The 24,889-nt window shown below is 38.5% G+C and overlaps 1 protein-coding gene and 1 pseudogene across 1 annotated transcript; one reads left to right on the top strand and one right to left on the bottom strand.

Annotated features, from left to right (window-relative positions):
* Positions 1-12,889: 12,889 nt before the first annotated feature.
* On the bottom strand, positions 12,890-13,525 carry LOC145100036 (3'-5' exonuclease-like; annotated as a pseudogene).
* A 1,191-nt stretch (positions 13,526-14,716) lies between these two features.
* LOC145098203 (uncharacterized) lies at positions 14,717-17,467 on the top strand. Its single transcript, XM_079035867.1, has 2 exons — positions 14,717-15,187; positions 17,369-17,467. Exons 1-2 carry the CDS (start codon positions 14,717-14,719, stop codon positions 17,465-17,467), a joined length of 570 nt encoding a protein of 189 aa, XP_078891993.1.
* Positions 17,468-24,889: the final 7,422 nt, after the last annotated feature.

Raw genomic sequence — 24,889 nt, forward strand, 5'->3', positions numbered from 1 at the left:
ACAAAAAAAAGTTATTATACAAATTCTTAAATTAAAATGTTGTCTCAAATAATTAGTTTATTTATTCACAGGTATAATAGATCTTAAAAGTGATATAAATTTCATATCTCAATAGAAAATTTAATTAGGGTAAAATTTTATAACTTCTAAACTTAATAATCAAATTATAAATGGATATTAAATATAAAACTCTAGAATAAATTAAATATATTTATTCATTGATTTTTCAAATGTATGACATATTATATGGGCCTATGCTCGGGGGAAGACATCATAAGGGAGGAGGGAGTCCATTCCTCCGAACTCTCTCAACCCACTGTCACATCAGTATTTCTCTATCCTCTCTCTTCTATTTTTCTCAACCCACAAGACATGAAAATTCTATCTTTCCCAACCCACTCAACTCACTTAATTTTTTATTTTAAAATAAACACAAACTAATAAAAAATTATACAAAACTAATTTACATAATATTAAAAATATACAAAATAATTTAAAAACTAATTAAATAATATAAAAAATTGATTTGGTACAAGTTTTAATGCATAATGTACAAGTGATTATTGCATGAGTTGAAAATGATATATACCGTTTAATGAAGCTGCATATATAACCCACTCAACCCAAAATATTGAAACCGCTCAAGAAGGTGTCCTAACTTGGTGGTACCACCGGTACCTCTGTGACACCCCCAAAATCTCGGCCAGAAAAGACCGATTTCATTTATGCTTTTTAAAATAATTTTCAGAGTAAATCCTTTTAATTTTAAAAGAGATGCGGAATTTGTTCCCAAAAACAAAACATGATAAAATAGATATTTATCAAAACATTTCATAAAGAAATGTGATTTCATTTCATAATCAAAAGTCGGGATGTCATGTTCCGATACAGATCATAAAGCATAAACGATAGCATTACAAGTCTTTCAACAAATATATACACATACAGACTTGTAAACAAAACAACTTGATGTTCGCCCATCTTAAGCTCTTGCGCCACTTCCTGTAAAATAAATCAACTGAGTGGGTCAGGCTTGGGAGCCTGGTGAGCATATAGGGTTTTCAACCCACAATAAACAATTTAATTAATTATTATCAACCAACAATAACCCAGTTACCTATTCCCGTTATTCTCACTTTATGTCCCTAAAACAACTAACACAAGGGACCTAGTCTAAGAATATTTCATCGGGGCGACTACACATGCTTCGGGGGTTCCTCAGCAATATAAGTCAAATAAGGCAACCATGGGGGGGATGGAATACAGCGAATGAACACCCAAGTTCATTAACACCTACAGGTTATGAGCCTGTTAGCGTTCCACTGGACTGTCTAGAAAAGTCCGTGGTCGTCATCTAAATTCCGCTAGATGACTGGATCAAAACAACATCGAGGCCTCTCATCTGTTTATTACACACCAACTATCTACCCATATTCTAACCAACATATTAGTGGATAAAATATACATTTTTATACGTAGTTTCAAAACCTGTATAGCATGCTCAATCAAAACATTTTTCACATAACAGATGAGGCACACACACATAACACGTATTTCATTGAGAAATAATCAGATCTATAAGATAGAAGAGAGTGGGTATACATTCACATATATAACAACAAAATATATACACATAGCACGTATTTTATATAAAATACTTCATAATATTGTGTTGGAATGAAAGTAACTACACACTCACATCCCGCATTCTTAAATACGTTTAACGATTACTTGTATAATATCGCGTATTGAAAAGGGACTATACGCTCACTTGATCAGAAGATGATCGGGCAGCACTACGGCTTGAAAAAGAGGTGTTTCTCCGTAGATCTGGAAGATCTTCACAAAACCGGGCTCCTCGCGGGCAGCGTTTCGGCTCGGGAATAACGCTCTTCGGGATTCTCGGGGCTTCGGATCTTGCTTCGGGGCTCGGGAATATTACCGGGGCTTCGGGGTATAAACGGCACGCAAAACGAGGCAAAACTTAGAGAGAGAGAAGAGTTTGAACAAGAGAAAATGGCTGAATTCGAGTTCTATTTATAGGCTGCTGGGTCTGGGATTACGCGGGGCGTAATCAAATTACGCAGGGCGTACTCAGTACGCGGGGCGTACTCGGTTACGCGGGGCGTACTTTGACGTCATTGCATGCGTCGACTGGTGGCACTCGAGTATTGGTCAGACAAGTTGCATCCGACTGAGTACGCGGGGCGTACTCAAATTACGCGGGGCGTAATTGACTTGTCAATTTTCTAAATTGCGTAACTTTCGCATACGAGCTCCGTTTTCGACGTTCTTTATATCCACGCGAAGGTCAGACCATACTCTACAACTTTCATTTAGACTCCATTGGCTAATTTTGACTTTTATTTTTATTATTTATTTTTAGAAGGCCGGGACAGAAAAACTTCGTTATAAATTCATAACTTCTTCGTCTGACGTCCGTTCTCGCCTAAATTTTCATCGTTTCGCTACTAACAACGAGATCTTCGATTCTCATTTAGATTGTTTCGGCTAAAAACCGCTCGATCTCAAATCGAGTATTCGGGCTGCATACTGCCACGTCGAAACTTCAGAAAATCATAACTTTCTCATACGAAGTCAGATTTGGGCGTTCCTTTTATGCACGCTCTCGGTTTAACGAAATCTACGACTTTCATTTAGATTGTTAAGGCTAAATATCGCTCTATCTTAAATTTATATTTTACGTCGCTCGGCGTCGTGCCGGTTCTGTCGCGAAACTTCAACAGATCATAACTTCTTCGTTATAACTCGGATTTTGGCATTCCTTATATCTCCGGAATCCTTGTTCCAACCACTACAACTTTATGCAAAGATATCGGGCTTATCTCACACTTTAATTTTGACGCTTATTTTATTCTTAATTCATTAAATTCTAATAATTAAGAAAATAAACACATAAATCACATAATTCACAAATAATACATTTTTATTATTTCAAGTTGAGTTACAAAGGTTAACCTAGACTATTACATTGCTAAAAATGGCAAGCCCAGAAACACAGGCGTTACAATTCTCTCCACCTTAGAATGATTCCGTCCCCGGAATCACACATCAACAAACAAATGCGGATAGCGACTCATCATGTCACTCTCCGTCTCCCAGGTGAGGTTTGGCCCATTCGTGTGTTTCCATCGGACAAGAACTAACTCGACCATCTTGCGTCGCAACTTCTTAGTCTTTCGGTCAACGATTGCCTCTGGTTCTTCAATCAACCTTTTGTTCTCATCAATTCTCAACTCCGAAAGTGGAATCATGTCGGGAACTTCTCCCGTGAACTTCCTCAAATAACACACATGGAAAGTGTTATGAATTCCACTCAGTTCTTCTGGTAGTTCGAGCTTGTAAGCTTGGTTCCCAATCCTCTGAAGAACTTTAAACGGTCCAATAAACCTTGGACTTAATTTTCCCCTTTTACCAAATCTTATAAGTCCCTTCCACGGCGAGACTTTAAGCAAAACCGAATCCCCAACTTCAAAAGTCATCGGTCTTCGCTTTTTGTCAGCATAACTCTTTTGACGATCTTGAGCTGCTAACATTCTTTCCCTAATTATTTTCAACTTTTCAGCAGTCTGATGAACCATCTCCGGTCCCATAAACTGCTTTTCCCCAGCCTCAAGCCAACAAGACGGCGTACGACACTTTTGTCCATACAAAGCTTGGTAAGGTGCCATCTTAATGCTCGAGTGAAAACTATTGTTATAGGAAAATTCTACCAACGGTAAATGTTCATCCCAATTACCTAGGAATTCCAAGGTACATGCTCTCAGCATATCTTCAAGTGTTTGTATCGTTCGTTCGCTCTGACCATCATTCTGCGGATGGTAAGCTGTACTTAAACACAACTTGGTACCCAATTCCTCTTGTAGACTTTTCCAAAATCGCGAGGTGAAACGACTATCACGATCCGACACAATTGTTAACGGAACACCGTGAAGCCTCACAATTTCCTTTATGTAAGAATTCGCAAGCTTTTCCATAGACCATTTCTCATTGGCTGCTATGAAATGCGCACTCTTAGTGAATCGATCAACGACCACCCAAATCATATCGTGACCATTCTTTGTTCTGGGCAGTTTAGTGACAAAATCCATGGCAATGTCTTCCCACTTACCCATAGGCACAGGTAAAGGTTCTAAACTCCCGTACGGTTTTTGATGTTGTGTCTTGACTCTCGCACAAGTCACACACTCGGCCACATACTTTGCAACATCAAGCTTCATCGTCGGCCACCAGTAGTAGGGTTTCAGGTCCCTATACATTTTAGTGCTACCGGGATGAATCGAATACATGGTCTTGTGAGCTTCTTCCATCAGAAGATCTCTAATTCCTCCTGACTTAGGTACCCAAATACGATCTTGGAATACCTTCAGTCCATGACCGTTCGTACCAAACACCAACGTTTTACCCAAACGTTCCTCCTTTCGGTCATTTTTCTCAGAAGCTTCCTCTTGAGCTTTATTTATACTTTCCACAATGGTCGAGACAACTTCAATTCTCAACGCTCTTGGCCTTTTCCTTTCAAGATTGACTCTCCGACTGAGAGCATCAGCAACAACATTAGCCTTACCGGGGTGGTAAAGTATCTCGCAGTCGTAGTCCTTGAGTAATTCCAGCCAACGTCGTTGCCTCATATTCAATTCCTTCTGATTAAAGAGATATTGGAGACTCTTATGATCAGTGAAAAGTTTGCACTTAGTGCCATAGAGGTAATGCCTCCATATCTTCAGAGCGAAAACTACCGCTGCCAACTCCAAATCATGAGTCGGGTAGTTCTTTTCATGCTCTTTCAGTTGTCGAGACGCATATGCTATCACCTTTTCTCTTTGGGTTAAAACACAACCCAATCCAACCCCAGACGCATCGCTATAAACAGCGAAGTCTTCAACTCCATTGGGTAGAGAAAGTATCGGTGCCTCGCATAGTTTCTTCTTTAGCTTCTCGAATGCTTCTTTATGCTTCTCACTCCAAGCATAAGTAGCTCCCTTGTGGGTCAAAGCTGTCAATGGAGTAGCAATCGAAGAAAAGCCTTGGATAAACCTTCGGTAATATCCGGCTAATCCTAAAAAGCTTCGGATCTCCGTGGGACTTTTCGGTTGTTCCCACTTCATTACAGCTTCAATCTTTGCTGGATCAACCATTATCCCTTCCTGGTTGACCACGTGACCCAAGAATTGGACTTCACGAATCCAAAAATCACATTTGGAGAACTTAGCATACAACTTCTCCTTCTTCAAAACTTCTAACACTTCTCGCAAGTGTCTGCCATGCTCCTCCTGGCTTTTTGAGTAAATCAGAATGTCGTCGATGAACACTATCACGGATTTATCAAGGAACGGATTACAAACCCTATTCATTAAATCCATGAATGCTGCCGGAGCATTGGTTAGTCCAAACGACATAACCAAGAACTCGTAGTGTCCATATCTAGTTCTGAACGCAGTCTTCTCTATATCCTGCTCTCTTACTTTCAGCTGATGATATCCTGACCTAAGATCGATCTTCGAGAAATAGCTCGAACCTTGCAATTGATCAAATAGGTCATCAATCCTTGGCAACGGATATCTATTCTTTATTGTTGCCTAATTCAGCTCTCTGTAATCAATGCACATTCTCATAGTTCCATCTTTCTTCTTCACGAATAACACTGGAGCTCCCCAGGGCGATGAACTAGGTCTAATGAAACCTTTGTCCAACAACTCTTGAAGTTGCATCATCAACTCCTTCATCTCCGTTGGTGCTAATCGATAAGGTGCTTTTGCTATTGGCGTGGTTCCTGGTAGCATGTCTATTCTGAACTCTACTTGTCTATCAGGTGGTAATCCAGGAAGATCTTCGGGAAATACTTCCGGATAATCACACACCACAGGAATACTCTGCATCACCTTCTTTTCCTTTTTAGCATCAACCACGAATGCTAAATATGATGTACATCCCTTGGTCAAACACTTTCTGGCTTTCATTAGGGAAATGATTCCAGAATTCACTCGGCGTTTGTCCCCATACACCATAAACGATTCCTTTCCAGGCGGGTTTACTTTAACTATCTTCTTCTTGCATAAAATTTCGGCATCATTGGCGCTGAGCCAGTCCATTCCCAACACGATGTCGAAACCGTTAAGTTTGATAGGCAATAATTCCTCGCAGAACTTATTCCCATTCAAGTCAATTAAGATGTTTTTCATTCGATGGCTAACAGGTACAAACTTGCCACTAGCAACTTCGACTAATAAAGCATTATCTAGTCTATTAATAGGCAAAGCTAGTTTTCTACCAAATTCATGCGATATAAAGGAGTAGTTGGCTCCAGAATCAAATAAAATTTGGGCAGGCAAATTGTTAACGAGAAAGGTACCTGAAGCAACATCAGCTTCATCCTTAGCAGCTTCCAGTGTCATCTGGAATGCTCTCGCCTTCGGCTTTGGTGGAATGCTGGGCTTAGCTGCCTCCTTCTTCTTCGGACAGTCTTTCAAAATATGCCCCTCTTCATTACAACCAAAACACATCCTTTTGTTGTTCGGACATTCATTGGCAAAATGTCCAACCTTTCCACACTTGTAGCAAGTTACATCCTCGCTACATTTCCCGAAATGCTTTTTCTTACACTTTTCACACCACTTCGCTTCCCCTCCTTTACCCCCACCAAACCTTTTCGAATCAGATTTCGAAAATTTGCTTTTCTTACCGGAACCAGATGTTCCCTCAAACTTCCTCTTCTCACCAATCTCAACCTTGTTGGTGGTTCTCCCCTTTATCATGTTCTCAACAGACTTGGCAGCCCAGATAGCTGCCTCTAAAGTATGTGCCTGACGTACTGGCACCTCATACTCCCATGGGAGTCCCTTCGCATACCGGTCCACCTTCGTCAGCTCGTCTGGAACGATACGCAAGGCAAACTCCATCTTATCGGTGAAGTTATTGGTGTATTCATCAACTGACATACTGCCCTTAGTCAATGTCAGGAACTTGTTCTCCAACTCCAACAGATTTTGAGCTGAGCAGAACTTGCGCTTAAACTGCACCAAGAACTCTGCCCATGACAATTGCAGTGGCTCATTAGGGCTCAAAGTCTTCCCTAGAGTGTTCCACCAACGAACGGCTCCACCTCGGAATTGACGCACGGCATAGATGGTTTGCAACTTACCTCTGCAGCCACACGTCATGAAGGCTAGCTCCATTTCGGAGATCCAATCCATAACCCCAATCGGATCCTCCTTTCCATTGAAGGTCGATGGTTTGCAAGTCAAAAAGTCCTTGTACTTGCATCCCATTCCATCATTCCTTCCATCGCGGTTATCTTGCCTAACTATCGGTGGGTTGGCTTGACCAACTGATCCACTGAAGTTTCCACCTTCCGAGTGCCCTTCATTTAATTCAGGCTCTTCCACACGAATCGATAGTTCTTCACGGTTTTGTTGAAGCAACCGTCTAGTTTCCTCCATCTGACGATCCAACATCGTCTGAATCATCAATTGCACACCAGCCATGGTTATTGGCTCAGGTGCTGCTGCTACAACAGGTCTTTGTTCAATCACTGGTGGTTGATTCCTATTTTCATCAGCATTTCCAACTCCACTTCTTGTTCTCACCATTTTTGATCTACACACCGAATAAGGTGAAATTAGATCCTTATTCACGATAGATATTGAAATCATCCTTATCACTCCGAAACGTTTACATGCTAGTTCTAATATCGTAGACGTACGCTTAGAATCCTACACACATAAAGTTTCTAGATCCGGTCGGCAACAGACCATAGATCCGAACAAATAATGGCAACACACAACATTTAGCACATAAAGCATTTTAGGCAATATTCCTAAAATAAACTAGTGCTCGTGTCTAAAACATAACAGACACACATCTCAAAATTCCACTTAGCATTCTAAGTTTAAGTCTAGAAATCCTAAAAATTCCTAGTTCGCTTAAACTAATGCTCTGATACCAACTGTGACATCCCCAAAATCTCGGCCAGAAAAGACCGATTTCATTTATGCTTTTTAAAATAATTTTCAGAGTAAATCCTTTTAATTTTAAAAGAGATGCGGAATTTGTTCCCAAAAACAAAACATGATAAAATAGATATTTATCAAAACATTTCATAAAGAAATGTGATTTCATTTCATAATCAAAAGTCGGGATGTCATGTTCCGATACAGATCATAAAGCATAAACGATAGCATTACAAGTCTTTCAACAAATATATACATATACAGACTTGTAAACAAAACAACTTGATGTTTGCCCATCTTAAGCTCTTGCGCCACTTCCTGTAAAATAAATCAACTGAGTGGGTCAGGCTTGGGAGCCTGGTGAGCATATAGGGTTTTCAACCCACAATAAACAATTTAATTAATTATTATCAACCAACAATAACCCAGTTACCTATTCCCGTTATTCTCACTTTATGTCCCTAAAACAACTAACACAAGGGACCTAGTCTAAGAATATTTCATCGGGGCGACTACACATGCTTCGGGGGTTCCTCAGCAATATAAGTCAAATAAGGCAACCATGGGGGGGATGGAATACAGCGAATGAACACCCAAGTTCATTAACACCTACAGGTTATGAGCCTGCTAGCGTTCCACTGGACTGTCTAGAAAAGTCCGTGGTCGTCATCTAAATTCCGCTAGATGACTGGATCAAAACAACATCGAGGCCTCTCATCTGTTTATTACACACCAACTATCTACCCATATTCTACCCAACATATTAGTAGATAAAATATACATTTTTATACGTAGTTTCAAAACCTGTATAGCATGCTCAATCAAAACATTTTTCACATAACAGATGAGGCACACACACATAACACGTATTTCATTGAGAAATAATTAGATCTATAAGATAGAAGAGAGTGGGTATACATTCACATATATAACAACAAAATATATACACATAGCACGTATTTTATATAAAATACTTCATAATATTGTGTTGGAATGAAAGTAACTACACACTCACATCCCGCATTCTTAAATACGTTTAACGATTACTTGTATAATATCGCGTATTGAAAAGGGACTCTACACTCACTTGATCAGAAGATGATCGGGCAGCACTACGGCTTGCAGAAGAGGTGTTTCTCCGTAGATCTGGAAGATCTTCACAAAACCGGGCTCCTCACGGGCAGCGTTTCGGCTCGGGAATAACGCTCTTCGGGATTCTCGGGGCTTCGGATCTTGCTTCGGGGCTCGGGAATATTACCGGGGCTTCGGGGTATAAACGGCACGCAAAACGAGGCAAAACTTAGAGAGAGAGAAGAGTTTGAACAAGAGAAAATGGCTGAATTCAAGTTCTATTTATAGTCTGCTGGGTCTGGGATTACGCGGGGCGTAATCAAATTACGCAGGGCGTACTCGGTTACGCGAGGCGTACTTTGACGTCACTGGATGCGTCGACTGGTGGCACTCGAGTATTGGTCAGACAAGTTGCATCCGACTGAGTACGCGGGGCGTACTCAAATTACGCGGGGCGTAATTGACTTGTCAATTTTCTAAATTGCGTAACTTTCGCATACGAGCTCCGTTTTCGACGTTCTTTATATCCACGCGAAGGTCAGACCATACTCTACAACTTTCATTTAGACTCCATTGGCTAATTTTGACTTTTATTTTTATTATTTATTTTTAGAAGGCCGGGACAGAAAAACTTCGTTATAAATTCATAACTTCTTCGTCTGACGTCCGTTCTCGCCTAAATTTTCATCGTTTCGCTACTAACAACGAGATCTTCGATTCTCATTTAGATTGTTTCGGCTAAAAACCGCTCGATCTCAAATCGAGTATTCGGGCTGCATACTGCCACGTCGAAACTTTAGAAAATCATAACTTCCTCATACGAAGTCAGATTTGGGCGTTCCTTTTATGCACGCTCCCGGTTTAACGAAATCTACAACTTTCATTTAGATTGTTAAGGCTAAATATCGCTCTATCTTAAATTCATATTTTACGTCGCTCGGCGTCGTGCCGGTTCTGTCGCGAAACTTCGACAGGTCATAACTTCTTCGTTATAACTCGGATTTTGGCATTCCTAATATCTCCGGAATCCTTGTTCCAACCACTACAACTTTATGCAAAGATATCGGGCTTATCTCACACTTTAATTTTGACGCTTATTTTATTCTTAATTCATTAAATTCTAATAATTAAGAAAATAAACACATAAATCACATAATTCACAAATAATACATTTTTATTATTTCAAGTTGAGTTACAAAGGTTAACCTAGACTATTACATTGCTAAAAATGGCAAGCCCAGAAACACAGGCGTTACAACCTCCCTTAAAATATTCATGATACCCTCCTCCCTAAAGGGATAAAGAGAAGAGAAATTGGTGATGGAATCCAAGAAAGGGATTGTAAGATAAGGTTGCTTTAAAATGGCTTTTACATACGTGATCAATCAATTAAGGAACTTACATATGCTATAAAATGACTAATTGGAATGTAATTAATCACATAAGGAACTTACATATGTTATAAAATGGCTTTAACATATAAGGAAAATGACACAAATGCACTACGAACTTTGTAGGGTTTATCCTTTTAGACCCTAAACAATTTTTGTGGCCTTATGAGGGCACAAAGTTGTTTTTGTCAGGTGGATTACATCCTTTTGACCAAATTGAAGGGGTCAGCCGGTTACTTCTTTGACACAATGACATTTGTTGACCAATTTTCTTATATTGACTTTGAATTTTCCCATACTCTCTCTCTCTCTCTCTCTCTAATTCTCTCTCCCTGAAACCCACCTGCAAATAGAGGTCCTGTACTCCTGCTCCTGCTGTAGCTAGCATCATATCAACAAATAAGGGGATTGAGTTTTTTGTTTAATCATTGACCACCGTTTGTTGTCTCCGGTGAACCTCACCGACCATCTAATAGCCACATAATTGCTTCTACTTATCTAGTCGTACCCGATCATCTTCTTCGGCATGAAGATTGGCTATGTTTGTCAACAATCTTGATAACCCACATCTGTCATTGTGGGGTTCGTATGTTCATTGAGTAACATGTTGCTTGAAGTTATATCCACAACTACGTCCAATATTATGTGCATGTTTGCTAGCCCATAAATAAGAATAGAGTAATTTTTTTAATCTTGAAGCTCCAATTTCTTAGAGCTCTAATACCGACAGCCATCCACCTTTCTTTCCTCTTTCTTATTCACGTAAACAGTGCCTCTCCGCCTTCTCTCTAAATCTTGATTTGATTTTGCAAAAGAACATTACGAACACATACAAATCACATGATACCAAAGGACGAGCGAGGGTCAGTGAGTGACCAGAGGAAGAAGGAGCGATTTCTAATTCACACACACATGTAACTTTTTGAAACAATTTCAGATTCATACACACATACACATATCGTTTTCAGAAACGAAAACATACACATAAAAATCGATATTTGGGGATGAACATATAGAAATCGATTTCCAGAACCAAACCTACATATACACTTACATAAATCGATTATAAAATTGGATTTATGGGTTTTCTTTTGAGTGTTTGTTGAGCACTGCATTTTGGATAACCCAAAAATATGGAGAGAGCGAGAGTAGGTGTGCATGAGTGTATGTTTGTTCATGAATGGATGTGGAATTTTGATTAAAAGATGAAGAAGATGAAATGTTCTTTTGGGTAAAAAGAAAAGAAACAGGATGAGAGAGAGAGAGAGAGAGAGGTGGGCCCCAAGTTTTGTCAATAAAACCGGGGAAAAGAGGTGAAAATGGCTAAATAAACAGGTTCCCTCTACTTGGTTTCCTTATTAGGTCAAAAAATAAGTTAAGTGGCTAAAAAAGTAGACCCTAAAAACATTATAGGTCCTATATGTCATTTTCGCTTAACATATACTACTATGATCTAAAGATTACCATGCATGTATCTATCAGATGAAAATCAACCGGTTGACATTTTTTCTATGATCAAATCAATTGGTTATTATTATGAGAAGTTCACTGAATAGTTAAATTGATTCGGACCTAAAATAAATTGAAACGTCAAGAAGTGCTCTAACCTTTTAGGAGATTTGTCAAGTCTGTTTTCGGGTATCATTGAAGAAGTATGCTTGATTAACTTTTCAAATCGTATCTTAGACCACAACTAAGAGCTTAATTCTGCTTGAAAGTGGTTAACGGTTCAATCTTAATTCTGCTTGAAAATCTAATTAAATAATCGATTCATTCTAAAAAAAAGACAATAAGGGCATTCACGATGATTTACTACTTTGAGGTTTAGTGCTTACAAAATTATGATGGAAAATGACCAAAATTAACACACGCGCGTTACCATACTTTTGATGAGAAAATTGGAGGAAGATCAACAGATCGATAAGAAACTCCAATCATCATAAAGATAACATGGCTTGGGATGAAATTGTAACATATAAGTTGCAATCAACTCCTATCAGAAAACGATTTAACCATAACCAATTCGAGATTTACCTTTAGCAAAAAAAACGATATGAACTCAATATCTTTCCTTGCTACTCCTTACTAATTCAATATTCTATAGAAATTCAAGAATAGAGATCTTTAATTTTATCATACCATCAGGAAATGATTTAGTTATATATTTGCGCCCATGTTTATTTCTGATGGCCTTAGCTAAAAAATATCGGACAGATTGTTTTATGATCTAGTGGGATACTATATATTATTATGAAAAAATAAAAAATCAACAACTGTAATGATTGAAAATTAAAATCATAAACTTTCCAACTGACATTGCGAATACTGTCAAAATACAACGTAGAAATTCATAAAGAAACATTAGAATTCAAATACACCCAACAACAAAAAAAAACCTCTTGCATGCAACTTAGAAACCCATAACAAGACACCACCAGATAGAGAACTAGATTTTAATTAATCTTCAAGGAAAAGCTTGTGAGCAATCTTGTATGACGCATACGCGTCAATACATGCATACTCCACTTGTTTTTCATTAAGAACCCTTGCATCCCACTCGCTCCTGCACACATGCAATGGCTTCTCCATGTAGAGTCCTGCTACGTCCCTTGCAATATGCTTCAAACCTGGCTTCCTACTATACATGTAAGGCCATCTCTTTATTGTCTCAGACCGAACATCTGCACTTCTAGAACAATCCAATCCATACTCATTCTTAAGCTTTAAAATATCCTCATCTACCTCAACTCCAACAAAAGTAAACCTAGGGTTCAGAAGGAAGCACTTCAGGGACAATGGAATCTCATCAACGTAGAAGAGTTAGATGATTAGGCACTTTTTGTCGATGCATAGTTGAAGAGTGGCAGATTTGTTGCTCATTGACGGGTTATGGTGAGGCCTCCATTCAACATCCAACCCTACCACCATTTTTGGGTTGCGTGCATAGATGATGACGATATCATCCACCCATGTCTTTATGATGGCAGCTTTGTTAGTCACCGTGGTCTCTATTGTTTTGCCATCGTAGTTAACATGATATTTTGACGATGATGAATCGCGGGTTATGGTTTGGATGCTGCTACGAACATCCATGGCCACTGGTTTGTTTGTAAACAAGAAAGAGAAGTAGATTTGGAAGTTTCAAAGTGATAACCGAAGATATATAAGGGCAGATGATTATTTATATTCAACTTGCAACTCAAAAGGCGTTTGGACTTGGTCACCTGGATATTTTCAATCAATTAACCTTTCGGATTTCGGTAATTCAGTTTTGCTACAACTAAGCCATGAAATAGTGAACGGTCATTTGTAAAATTTAATGCGTCATCAGCAATCCACAGCTAATTCTATCAATTTCCTATGCAAGTAATTACTTCATATCGAATATTGAATACAGTATTCAAATTTGTTACTTCATATCCTCTCGCCTTAAAGTAAACTTTCACAAGTCAAAGCTATTTGGTATTGGTGTGACAGATGAAGAATTACAAGATTAGGCATGTGTTCTAGGATGTGTAAAAGGGTCTTTTCTGTTTACATATTGGGGATTCCGGTGGGGGCAAATATGTCCCTGAGAAAGGCTTTCGGTATGGAAAGCAAAGACCTTGTCATTTGGTGGTCGTCTTACATTCGTGAAATTGGTATTAAACAGCCTTCCAACATATTACTTTTCATTATTTAAAGCACCAAACGGAGTCATTGAAGTTCTGGAAAAGCTCATACGCAGGTTTGTGTGGGGTGGTGACGATATGAAAACAAAAATTCATTGGGTGTCGTGGTTGAGGGTAATAGCGGATAAAAAAGATGGAGGACTTGTTGTTGGGTCATTAAAGGCACAAAATATTGCTCTTATCACAAAATGGTTATGGTGACTCAAGTCCACTACAGGAACCATATGGAGAAAGTGTATTGACAATATACACAATTTATTCAGGAAACCAATTATGTATATGGTGAAAAAACAATTCCTGGTGTCTGGTCCAATATTGCAAAAACAGTTAACAGCCTTCCTAAAGTACATATTGATCATCAATCGTTGTTTCTCTGTGGTTCCTGGTTCTAATATGGAAATTCTATTTTGGTTAGATAGGTGGTGTTGATGATACTTTTAAAAGTAAATTCCCTTTACTATATGAATTGGAATCTGTGAAAAGATGTTTTGTTACTGTATCTGACTCAAGATTCACCTGGTGCTGGAATTAACCACTTAGAGGAAATAACGTTCTATCGGAATTTTTGGAACTATGCTCTATCCTCAACAATATCAGAATCACACCCAATGTGATGGGGTTTAGATTCAATCTCAATGCTGATGGTATATACACGATGAACATATTAAGGAAGAAAATTGATTCCATGTCAAGTTCATACGATGGCCCAATAGTTGAATGGTCAAAAATTATTCCTCTTAAAGTGCGTTGTTTCGTGTGGCGTGTTGCCTTGAGGAGAGTGTCGGTTGCAACAAAGCTTGTTCAAAGGGGTAATAATGTCCAGTCCAATTTATGTACACTCTGTGGAGTTGAATCAGAGACGGTGGACCATCTGTTTGTAACTTGTAAAGTTGTAGAAGATACACGCGATTACATTTTAAAATGGTGTGGCATAACTAGTGAGAGATTTTCCAACATGGAAGACTATCTTGACTTTGGTGCATCTTGGGGTAATTGCCCTAAGAAGAAGTTGATCCTCATTTCAGTCTTTTATTGCATGATTTGGTACATTTGGATGACAAGGAACAACAAGGCATTCAACAAGGTGATTACGACTCCGACAAAGATCGCGGAAGATATTATTTCCCAATCATTTTCGTGGTTTAAATACCGAAGCTTTAATTCGTGTGGTAGTTGGATTGATTGGTGTATTTCACCTTTTAACTTTTGTTAAACATGTTCTTTGTAATCTCCTAGTACCTTGCCCATGATTTAGTCACTTGCTAATCATGTGGCTTTTTAATATATTTTCCGTTTGCAAAAAAAAAAAAACAAGTATTTATATTGATTTTGTCCGTTTATTTACCTTACGTGGTTCTGTTTGAAAATTATTATACGGTCTTCTTTGTTTTAGGCACTTTATCAGTGGTTCTATAAGCATCTCCGATGCTAACCTCATTTTGGGGTTTATAACAGTACAATGTAATATCGTGTTATGTCGCATAAGCCACATATAATTAAAAATATTTATATTTTATCAACATATAACCACTATCTATAAACCTATATAAAGTTAATAATAGACCCACGTATTTATTTAACTTTAACCTGTATAGTTTATATATTAAATTGCAACAACAAAAAAATAAAAATAAAAATAAAGTTGTTTTTACGTCCAAAAGCACTATTAGAAAACAAAGGGTTTTGCTATAGAAAATTTACGTAGGCAATTACCTACGGAATGAGATGCCATAATTTAATAACAGAATAGCTACGGAATAGCGACGGACGTAAATCGGTAGGTATTCCGTTGGTAATTAAGTATATAATAGTTACAGAATAGCGACGGAAGTAACTTCGTAGGTAGTCCATAGGCAATTAGCTATAGAATAGCTACGGGCTACTAACGGAAGAGAATAACTACAAAATAGCGCCAGATTTATATCATTATTATTATTGTTATTATTGTTGTTGTTGTTGCCATTATTATTATTTTTCATTATTCGAATCTTAAAACTTTTTTTTGGATTTTGTTTTTACATATTTATAATACAAACAATTAAAAATCATACTAATAGTACTACTACTAATAATATTTATAAACACAACGATAATATATAATAATGGTAACAATTGTGTTTAACGCACAAACAAACGAACAAACGAAAAAAAAACTATGTTTAACACATCAATAAGGTGAATTATCATACGCATAAGGATTGCCTCCAAACCAGTGATGGATGCATCACAAAATACCACGGAATCATCGACACCCTATGTAAGGGTGAACACCGGGGTCTCACACTGCGACAGAGGTTATGAGGCTCCAGTGTTGACCCTTCCGTAGGGTGTCCATGATTTCGTGGTATTTTGTGATGTATCCATCACTGGTTTAGGGGCGGTCCTTATGCAGAGGGGACGAGTGATTGCTTATGCTTCTCGGAAGCTGAAGCCGCATGAGTCGCGATATCCTACTCATGACCTGGAGTTGGGGGCAATGGTGTTTGCCTTCAAGATTTAGAGACATTATCTTTATGGGGTTCGTTGTACTGTTTACACGGATCACAAGAGTTTGCAATATCTTATGGACCGGCCGAACTTGAACATGAGGCAGCGCAGGTGGCTGGACATGATCAACGATTATGAATGTGAGATCATTTACCATCCGTGTAAAGAGAATGTGGTAGTGGATGCCTTGAGCTACAAGTCAGCTGGATCTTTAGTTGGAGAGAGGTTTATAAGGATATTCGTTGATTATCTACTTTTGGGTTTGATCAGAGGGAATTTAGAAGGAAATTTGAAACAAAAGGGATCAAGGGCGATATCGATAGGTTTGTCATCGATACTCGGGGGTTTCTAAACCGATGTCGAGTTTGGGTTCCAGTTTCTGGTGGGATCAGGTAGAAAGTATTGGAGGAGACTCATAAGTCTCACTTTTCTATACACCCAGTGTAAAATCCCAATCTTCAGGTATGAACTTAAAGCTCATTATTCATATTTTTAGGGCAACTCGCGAGTTGGAAGGCTCCAACTCATCGTGTAGAGTTTTAACGGTCGCGCATCTTTTGGGGTCTACTCAACGAGTTAGAAGGCCCCAACTCAATGAGTTGAAGGTTGGACATGAAAAACCTTATTTCCAGGGTTTTGCACCATATTTAAAGAACTTATGACCAATTGTTAGCCTCCCCCATCGTCCCCTCAATCCAGAGAAAACCCTAATCGTGCCTCTTTCCCCATTTTGAGTGTGTGTAAGCTTATAGAGTATTCTTTGGTGCTTTTCATGAAGGAGCTTGAAGTTGGTGGTGCAAAGCTGAAGGGAGAAGCTTTAAATCCGGGATTTTCAGTGTTGTTGCCGCCACTTGGAGGTATAAATTCATTATCTTGATCATCCCTTTTTCTAGATCTCTTCTTTTGAAAGTTATGGCCATTATTAGCTTATTTTGGGACTATTCTTAGATTTGAGCGTGCTATGAAGCCATGGGTTTAGATATGGACACCTCATGGCCTCCATAGACTTAAAGTTGCCAACTTTATTAAGTCTTGTCTCTCCTTCATGCCCTAGGTCCTTTGATAAGCCTTATTTGAGTGTTTTAGGCCTCTTGATGCCATGCATGGACGTAAAGATAGCAACTTTATGTGGTATTTCAGTCCTAAGGGACCAGATCTATAGTTTCGGGCTTTGGTTTTGCTTGGAAGTGTTTGAATGCATTAAGTCGAGGAAAACTCGACGAGTTGCTTTGCCAACCTGACGAGTTAGATCGAGTTTTCCCGCCTTTTGGATACTGAGCGAACTCAGCGTGTTGATGAGATAACTCGGCGAGTTGGCTAGGTTTTTTTCGGTTTTCTGAACACTAAAGGAACTCGATGAGTTACTATATGCACTTGACGAGTTGGGTCAACATGGACTGTTGACCTTGACTGTTGACTTTGACCTTGACCATGGTTGACCAAGTTTCACTTTAAGGGTATTTTGGGTATTTCGGGATTTTGATGGAATTAGACTCTTGGTGATTATAGGCAGTTAAGTTCGGAGCTGTGATTGAGAGTTGGATTTATCAGTCAGCATTACTTGTGAGGTGATTTTCCATCATTATACTCGAGGTTCGAAGGCACCAAGGTTGGCCCTTGGGATCGTTATCCTGCTTTATTACTATTGTGATATGTTAGATCGGTATCCTGATAGACAGGATGTTTCTATATGGTTATGATCTGTTAGATCGGAATCCTGGTAGATAGGATGTTGTTATGCTTTGTGATCTGTAGACCAGTTTGACTGTCTGTAGACTGTTATGTGATTATCTTATATATATATATACACACACACACACACACACATATATATATATATATATATATATATATATATATATATATATATATATATATATGATTGATTGATTGGTAGTTGAGGATTTTTGCATTATGCATGAGCTAACAGACCGGGGCATTCTAACCCAATGGTTGTGGGCCGAGAGTATTCCATCCCGAGGATGATTCGACTCCTAGTATGCGGGCATTCCAACCTGATCGTTGTTGGCCAAGAGTATTCCATCCCGAGGATGATTGGACTCATCATAGGTGGGCATTCCAACTCGATGGTTGTGGGACGAGAGTATTCTATCCTGAGGATGATTGGACTCACAGTATATAGGCATTCCAACCCGATGGTTGTAGGCCGAGGGTATACCATCCCGAGGATGATTGGACCTGTAGTATGTTGGTATTCCAACCCGATGGTTGAGGACCTGGGGCATTCCAACTCGATGGTTAATTGGGCCCATATTATGTTGTTGTTATTATACGTGTGTTATTGTTGTGCGAGTATTTTGGGGGAACTCATTAAGCTTCATGCTTACGGTTGTGGATTTTGTTTTAGGTACTTTGGATGATCGCGGGAAGGCGAAGGCTTGATCGTGAACCTCCTCACATTTTATGTCATGATTTTTGGGATTCTCTGATGTTATACTATTTTAAATACAATTTGTAAAAATGAATGGTTTTTGTGATATTTAAAAAGTTTAAATTTTTCATGAATTTTACGGATGTTACAAGTTAGTATCAGAGCCTTGGTTTGAGTGAACTGGAGGAACACTCGTGGGAATCCAGTCTAAACTAAGGAAAAGTTTTTTAAAATGATTTTCAAAATACTAAAGGAGGATGTGTTGTGTACGATCAGTCGGAGCCAGTAAGTAGACCCCAAAATATCGTACTGTTATTTGATGTTGTGATATGTTGGAACAACACACTAGTAATAGGCTAGGGATCTTCAGAAATTGCATGATAGAATTGCCTAATTATATGCTGCCTAATAGCCTAGGGCCTTTTCTTTTTATGAAGTTGACATCATTATTGTATTTGCTTAGCGTATGCATCATGGTTGTATATAACTAAGATCTTATAGCCTGAGAATGTTTGGTTTGGCCTTACTTCCTGTTCTTGTCTGATGAAGGGCTTAGGTTAGGATCAGATATTCGAATGTCTATAGGGTCCAGTGTTATGTATGGCTAGCAGACACTAGTGCTTCAGGGTTGGTGGAAGTTTCATGGATGAGTTGTGTGGTGTAAGTCGGCTAGTTGTGATATGTTTAGCCTTTCTCTAGGAGTGAGGATTGAGTGCTAGCCTATGATTATGTATATTGGTAGGGTGCTATGATGATCCTTGAGACAAATATGGGTAGGTGTGGAAGGTAGTATGGGCCCGTACTATTGAAAGCACATGACCCATACACGTAGTAAGGAAGTCACAACCCCTAGGGTTTTGTTGGGAGTTGGTTCCCTGTTATTATATGGAATGTATGATATCTTCCTGGTATATTTTCAATATGGTGACTACGAGGCAATTTGAGACTGAATCCGGGTCAGGATCGGGAGCTGGCAGCCAGGATAGGTCAGTATTGACAGAGGATCGCGTCAGAGAGATCATTCGTGAGGAGGTGGTTGAGATTGTCTGGGGAAAGATTATGGAGATGTTCGGGTCTATCAAAACCACGATGATGGAATACTTTGATGACAGATACACAACCATTGCTGAGACTATAGCTGTTGCAGTCTCTGCAGCTGTGGCGACTGCGGGTGTTAGGCCGGGATGGGTGTTTCAGTATCGGGACTTCGATAACACGAAGCCCAAACTTTTGATGGGTTTCATGACCCGATTGTATCCATGAGGTGGTTGTCCGATGTGGAGGGATGTTTCTTCACTTGCTCCTGCCATGCTGACCAGAAGGTCAGGTGCCCTCTAAACCTGTTGAGGTCTGGAGCAAAGGATTGGTGAAGATTGATTACTGGGTCATATTTTGATGAGCGGAAAGTTGCGGTGTCATGGGATCAGTCCAGGAGATGTTCCACACTCTCTCCATTCCTAGGGTTGAGCATGAGAGGTTGGCTCAGGAGTTTCTTGATCTCAGACAGGGTACGCTGTCGGTGACGGAGATCACCTAGATGTTTACCAAGAGGGTGATGCTTTGCCTGAAGTTTGCTTCTGGGCAGGCTCAGATGACTTGTTATCTGAGCATGCTCAAGACCGACATCAGATAGTTCGTTGCTACCCAACCTTGTGATACTCTAGTGGAGTTATAGGGGGTCGCTAGGCGGCGTGAGCTAGAGATCGAGCTCTAGTTGATGGAGCAGAGGCTGGCCCCGACTCAGTCGCAGCCTGTGCCAAAGCGGTCTAAGACCGCTGATAGTGGATCTAGGGGCCAAAAAAGCGTCACTTGTGGGAAGTGTAGCAAGGTGCATGATGGGGTATGTTCATCTTCTTCTGGGTGCCACAGGTGTGGCAAGCAGGGCCATGTTGCTAGGGATTATAGGCAGCAGACTCCAGCTTCTGGTGTCAGACTTTGTTACCATTATTATCAGGTGGGCCATATGAAGGCCCAATGTCCCCTACTAGCTGCCAGACTGTGACAACCGGTTATTCTAGGTTAACAAAAGTCAAGCAAGTCAACAAAAATCAAAAAAATTCAACGAAGTTCAATTGCTTAAGGCCCATAAAATTGTGATTTCGTTTGTCACCTAGGACGAAATCACATGTGATTTCGGTGGTACCATGACCGAAATCACTTAGTGATTTCGGTTGGTGCTAGGCCAAAATCACCTTGATATTTTGGTTGGTGCTAGGCCGAAATCACATGTGATTTCGGTGGTTCATGCCACTTGATTGGTAGCTTCCAAGGTGATAAATTACACACTTCAAGACAATTGTCACTACACCCCACCCCACCCACACCCCCTTCATGTATATATGCACATATATGGCTGAAAACTCCTCATAAAATTCTCATTTACATCTTCAAACTCTCCTACTTTCCTCTCAAGTAACAGGTCCAAGCTTTCCCAGAGAGTTATTATTCAAGCTTGGTTCCTAGAATTGTGGTAAGCTCTTTATTAATATAGTGTATTACAAACACATTTCATGATAGTTCATCTCATTCATACACATTATTATGTGTTAAAAACTCATAGGATACAACCACTTTCATGTATTTTTGACTTGAAGATCTTCGCCATCACCTCTCTATACAACCTGCAAACACATTCAAGGTGAGTTCTTACCTGATGCATGCAAATAGCTACACCTAATTTTACCTCCTAATCTACTAGCTATTCGACCAAGGGTAGTGTACCCAATGCAAATAGTATAACACAAAATTCAGGTATCGATCACAGAGAATGGTATTAATTAATTAACCTACTTACTATTAAATTAATCTAAAATTCTAACAAAGGTGAAAAGGGTTTTTATCTAATTTTGCAAGTTTAGATAGACTTAATTTCATAACACAATTCAATCAAATAACAAAAACTCTTCTGTTAGTTCGAAATCACCTTCTCTCAATGGTTTAACTATTAATTATGACAATTCCTGTTGGTTACTAATTAAAATATTATTAGCAATTTAATTCCAAATTTACTAATATTAAACTAATTCATGTAGAGCTATGTATGGCCATACATAATTTAACACATAATCAATTATTAGATAGAATTGGAGCTAAGTAAGATTGAGTTGACAAACACAATTATCGTCATAATATGAGTTCTCTAGCACAACCAAACTCAATAATTTAATTACTTATCTAAGATTGGTTCAATCTTAGCTCTAATAATCTAATGTTCACTAAATTACCAGGTAATCAAATTCATGCAGATTAATGGTCACTAACTACACAGAATAAGAATTTAAAGCAATCTAGTATCAAATTAAGAATGCTAGGTATAAACAAGCATACACAAGACTTTAACCAACGAGAAAAGTCTAAATTATTATAAACAAACCATGAGTTCCAGCTTCATCTAGCTAACAGAAGCAGCTAGATTTAGCTACTCACTCTAACAATTGAACTAAAACAAGTCATAATCAAAAGCATAGTAAAGTACCAAACTAGAAAGTAAATTATAATCTTCTCCTTCTTCCTTGGTATTAAAACCAAATTCCTAGCCTTCTAAACCTCTGAATTCGACTTCTGGAAATCTTCTTCTAGCCAGCCAACCTCTCAAATTCGTAGGGATCAATGATATTTATAGTTTCTGATTTCACCTTCTTCACGTCGTGAGCATAGGAGTCTCACGTCGTGAATGCAATACTAATCCGTATTGAACATGTATTCTTTCATCTGGATGATTATCTTCTAGAATATCCATCCTCACGTCGTGTGCCATTACTCCTCACGTCGTGAGGACGTGTTTTGCAGGATTTTTTTTCATCTTTTAAGCTTTTAACCTCCATAGCTCCAATCTTTGACGTTTTCAGTCCTTTTTCTCCAAGATGTCTTCTTTTGGCTGCAAAATATAATTTAACCTTATAAATACCATTTATCTATGCAAATAACCAAAATATTAATCAAAATGTAATTAAATATTGCAAAAAAATATGTATAAATATGGCAATATCAATACCCCTACATTTTTCAAGATTTTCATGTTTTTAGGAGGAGGATACAAGTTAAACACAAGAGAACTTATACAAATCGTTACTTATGTGTTCTTACATTTTATGTAAAAATACTAAATACATGAAATAACGTTACTATCAAGCTTATGAACTTTTACATGCAAAGTTGGCTAACAATACAAAGGTTTTCATTTCAATGGAACATACATTATAAACTATAATAGGTATAGTTTATGGGTCATTTACGCTATTTGCCATTTCGGGATGCAATACAAAAATAATTATTTAAAAGAATAATTATTTTACACTACATAACTACTATGGAAGGATAACACTTCCACATACAAAAATGGTTTTTCATTACACTACACGTAAACCGTCAATACAGCTTTGTGAGACAGGTCTTCAAGTACTTACTAGAGTACCTACAAAAGTCTTGTATTATAAACAGAATCTCCCGTAATAGAGCATGATATTTGTGTATAGATCTATACATGACTGACCATCCCACACCTAAATTATTAGCTATAGTTGGAGCGGCACGTCTGGGGTGATAAATGTCTAACATTCCGACACCTTAAGAACGTCGTCACAGGCCCACTAGTCGCTAACATGGTTATAATAACTCACATGGGGGTATTAACAATACATTTGGTTTACGGAGCTATCATACCTTCAAATGGTTTCATCTAGATAAACTACATTACACTATTTTCCAGTACGCTACAACTTGCATTTCTTGGAATCATACGTACAAATGGTTTTATATAGATTACAACTACATTACACTATTTTCCAGTACGGTACAACTTGCATTTCTGGAATCATACGCACAAATGGTTTTATATAGATTGAAACTACAAAATACTATTTTAAGTATAGTAATACTTATACATATTGGTCTTAAGGTTTCTAATACTACAACTCATTTTAAGAGAAAATATTGGATTTTCTGGAAACACGCTCTATCATTTTACAAAGATAAATGGCAGTCTTTTCCTCATACAAAACTCTTATGAGCTCACCAACTTAATTGTTGATACTTTTTCAAAATTGCTTGTATTCTCAACAAATCAGTAAACAGGTAACCGAAACATGTTTTTGAGGATGGAGCGCTACAGAATCATGTTATATATTTTTTCACATGTATTTGATGTTAAACAAACAATGATTTGAATACAATGTAAACTTATTAATTATCAATATGATGGTTGTATGGATTTGATCATTTGTATTCAATTGTTATGATACTATGCATGAAGTCACCCACCCCCAGACATTTCCATCGTTTTGGTTTGGGGGTGTGACAGATTGGTATCAGATCATTGTTTATAGTGAACTAAGTATATCAAACCATGTAAGATATACAACTATAAATACAAATGGGATAAATATAGCCTGGTCAACTATATTTATACGAGATATGACTAACATGTGTTTAGAAATGGTCGTGGTGGGCAACGAATCTAAAACTTACCAACCCCATACAAAGAAACTCTAAGAACCAAACATAAAGCTTAAAATACTATAGGAGTATTTTAGAATACTAAAGAGTCATACACTTAAAACCTTCTTGTATTTCTCATATCTCTATTCTTGAACAGACATCATGGCATGATTCGATATGCCTGGAGACCCCTATTTCCCTAACTACGGAAATGGAGGTTGGATTGAAGAAGATCTTGAGGAGTTAATGGAGGAAGACCCCGAAGAGGATCCAAAGGAGGAAGAAGACGAGGAGGAAGTCGAGGAAGACTCCAACACATAACTGAAGTCTACAATCCACCGCATGTCGCCCGAAACCCCGCTCCCAGCCGAAAATTCCGGGGCCCGACGCCCTAATGGGCAGTAGATTTGAGAAGATGGAGCCAGGAACAGGGCCAACACCCTCCTTATGGTATGGAGCGAGGATTTTATA

The sequence above is a fragment of the Lactuca serriola genome, chromosome 4 (genome assembly GCF_051521515.1).
Source record: "Lactuca serriola cultivar US96UC23 chromosome 4, Lser_US96UC23_V15, whole genome shotgun sequence".
Lineage (NCBI taxonomy): Eukaryota > Viridiplantae > Streptophyta > Magnoliopsida > Asterales > Asteraceae > Lactuca > Lactuca serriola.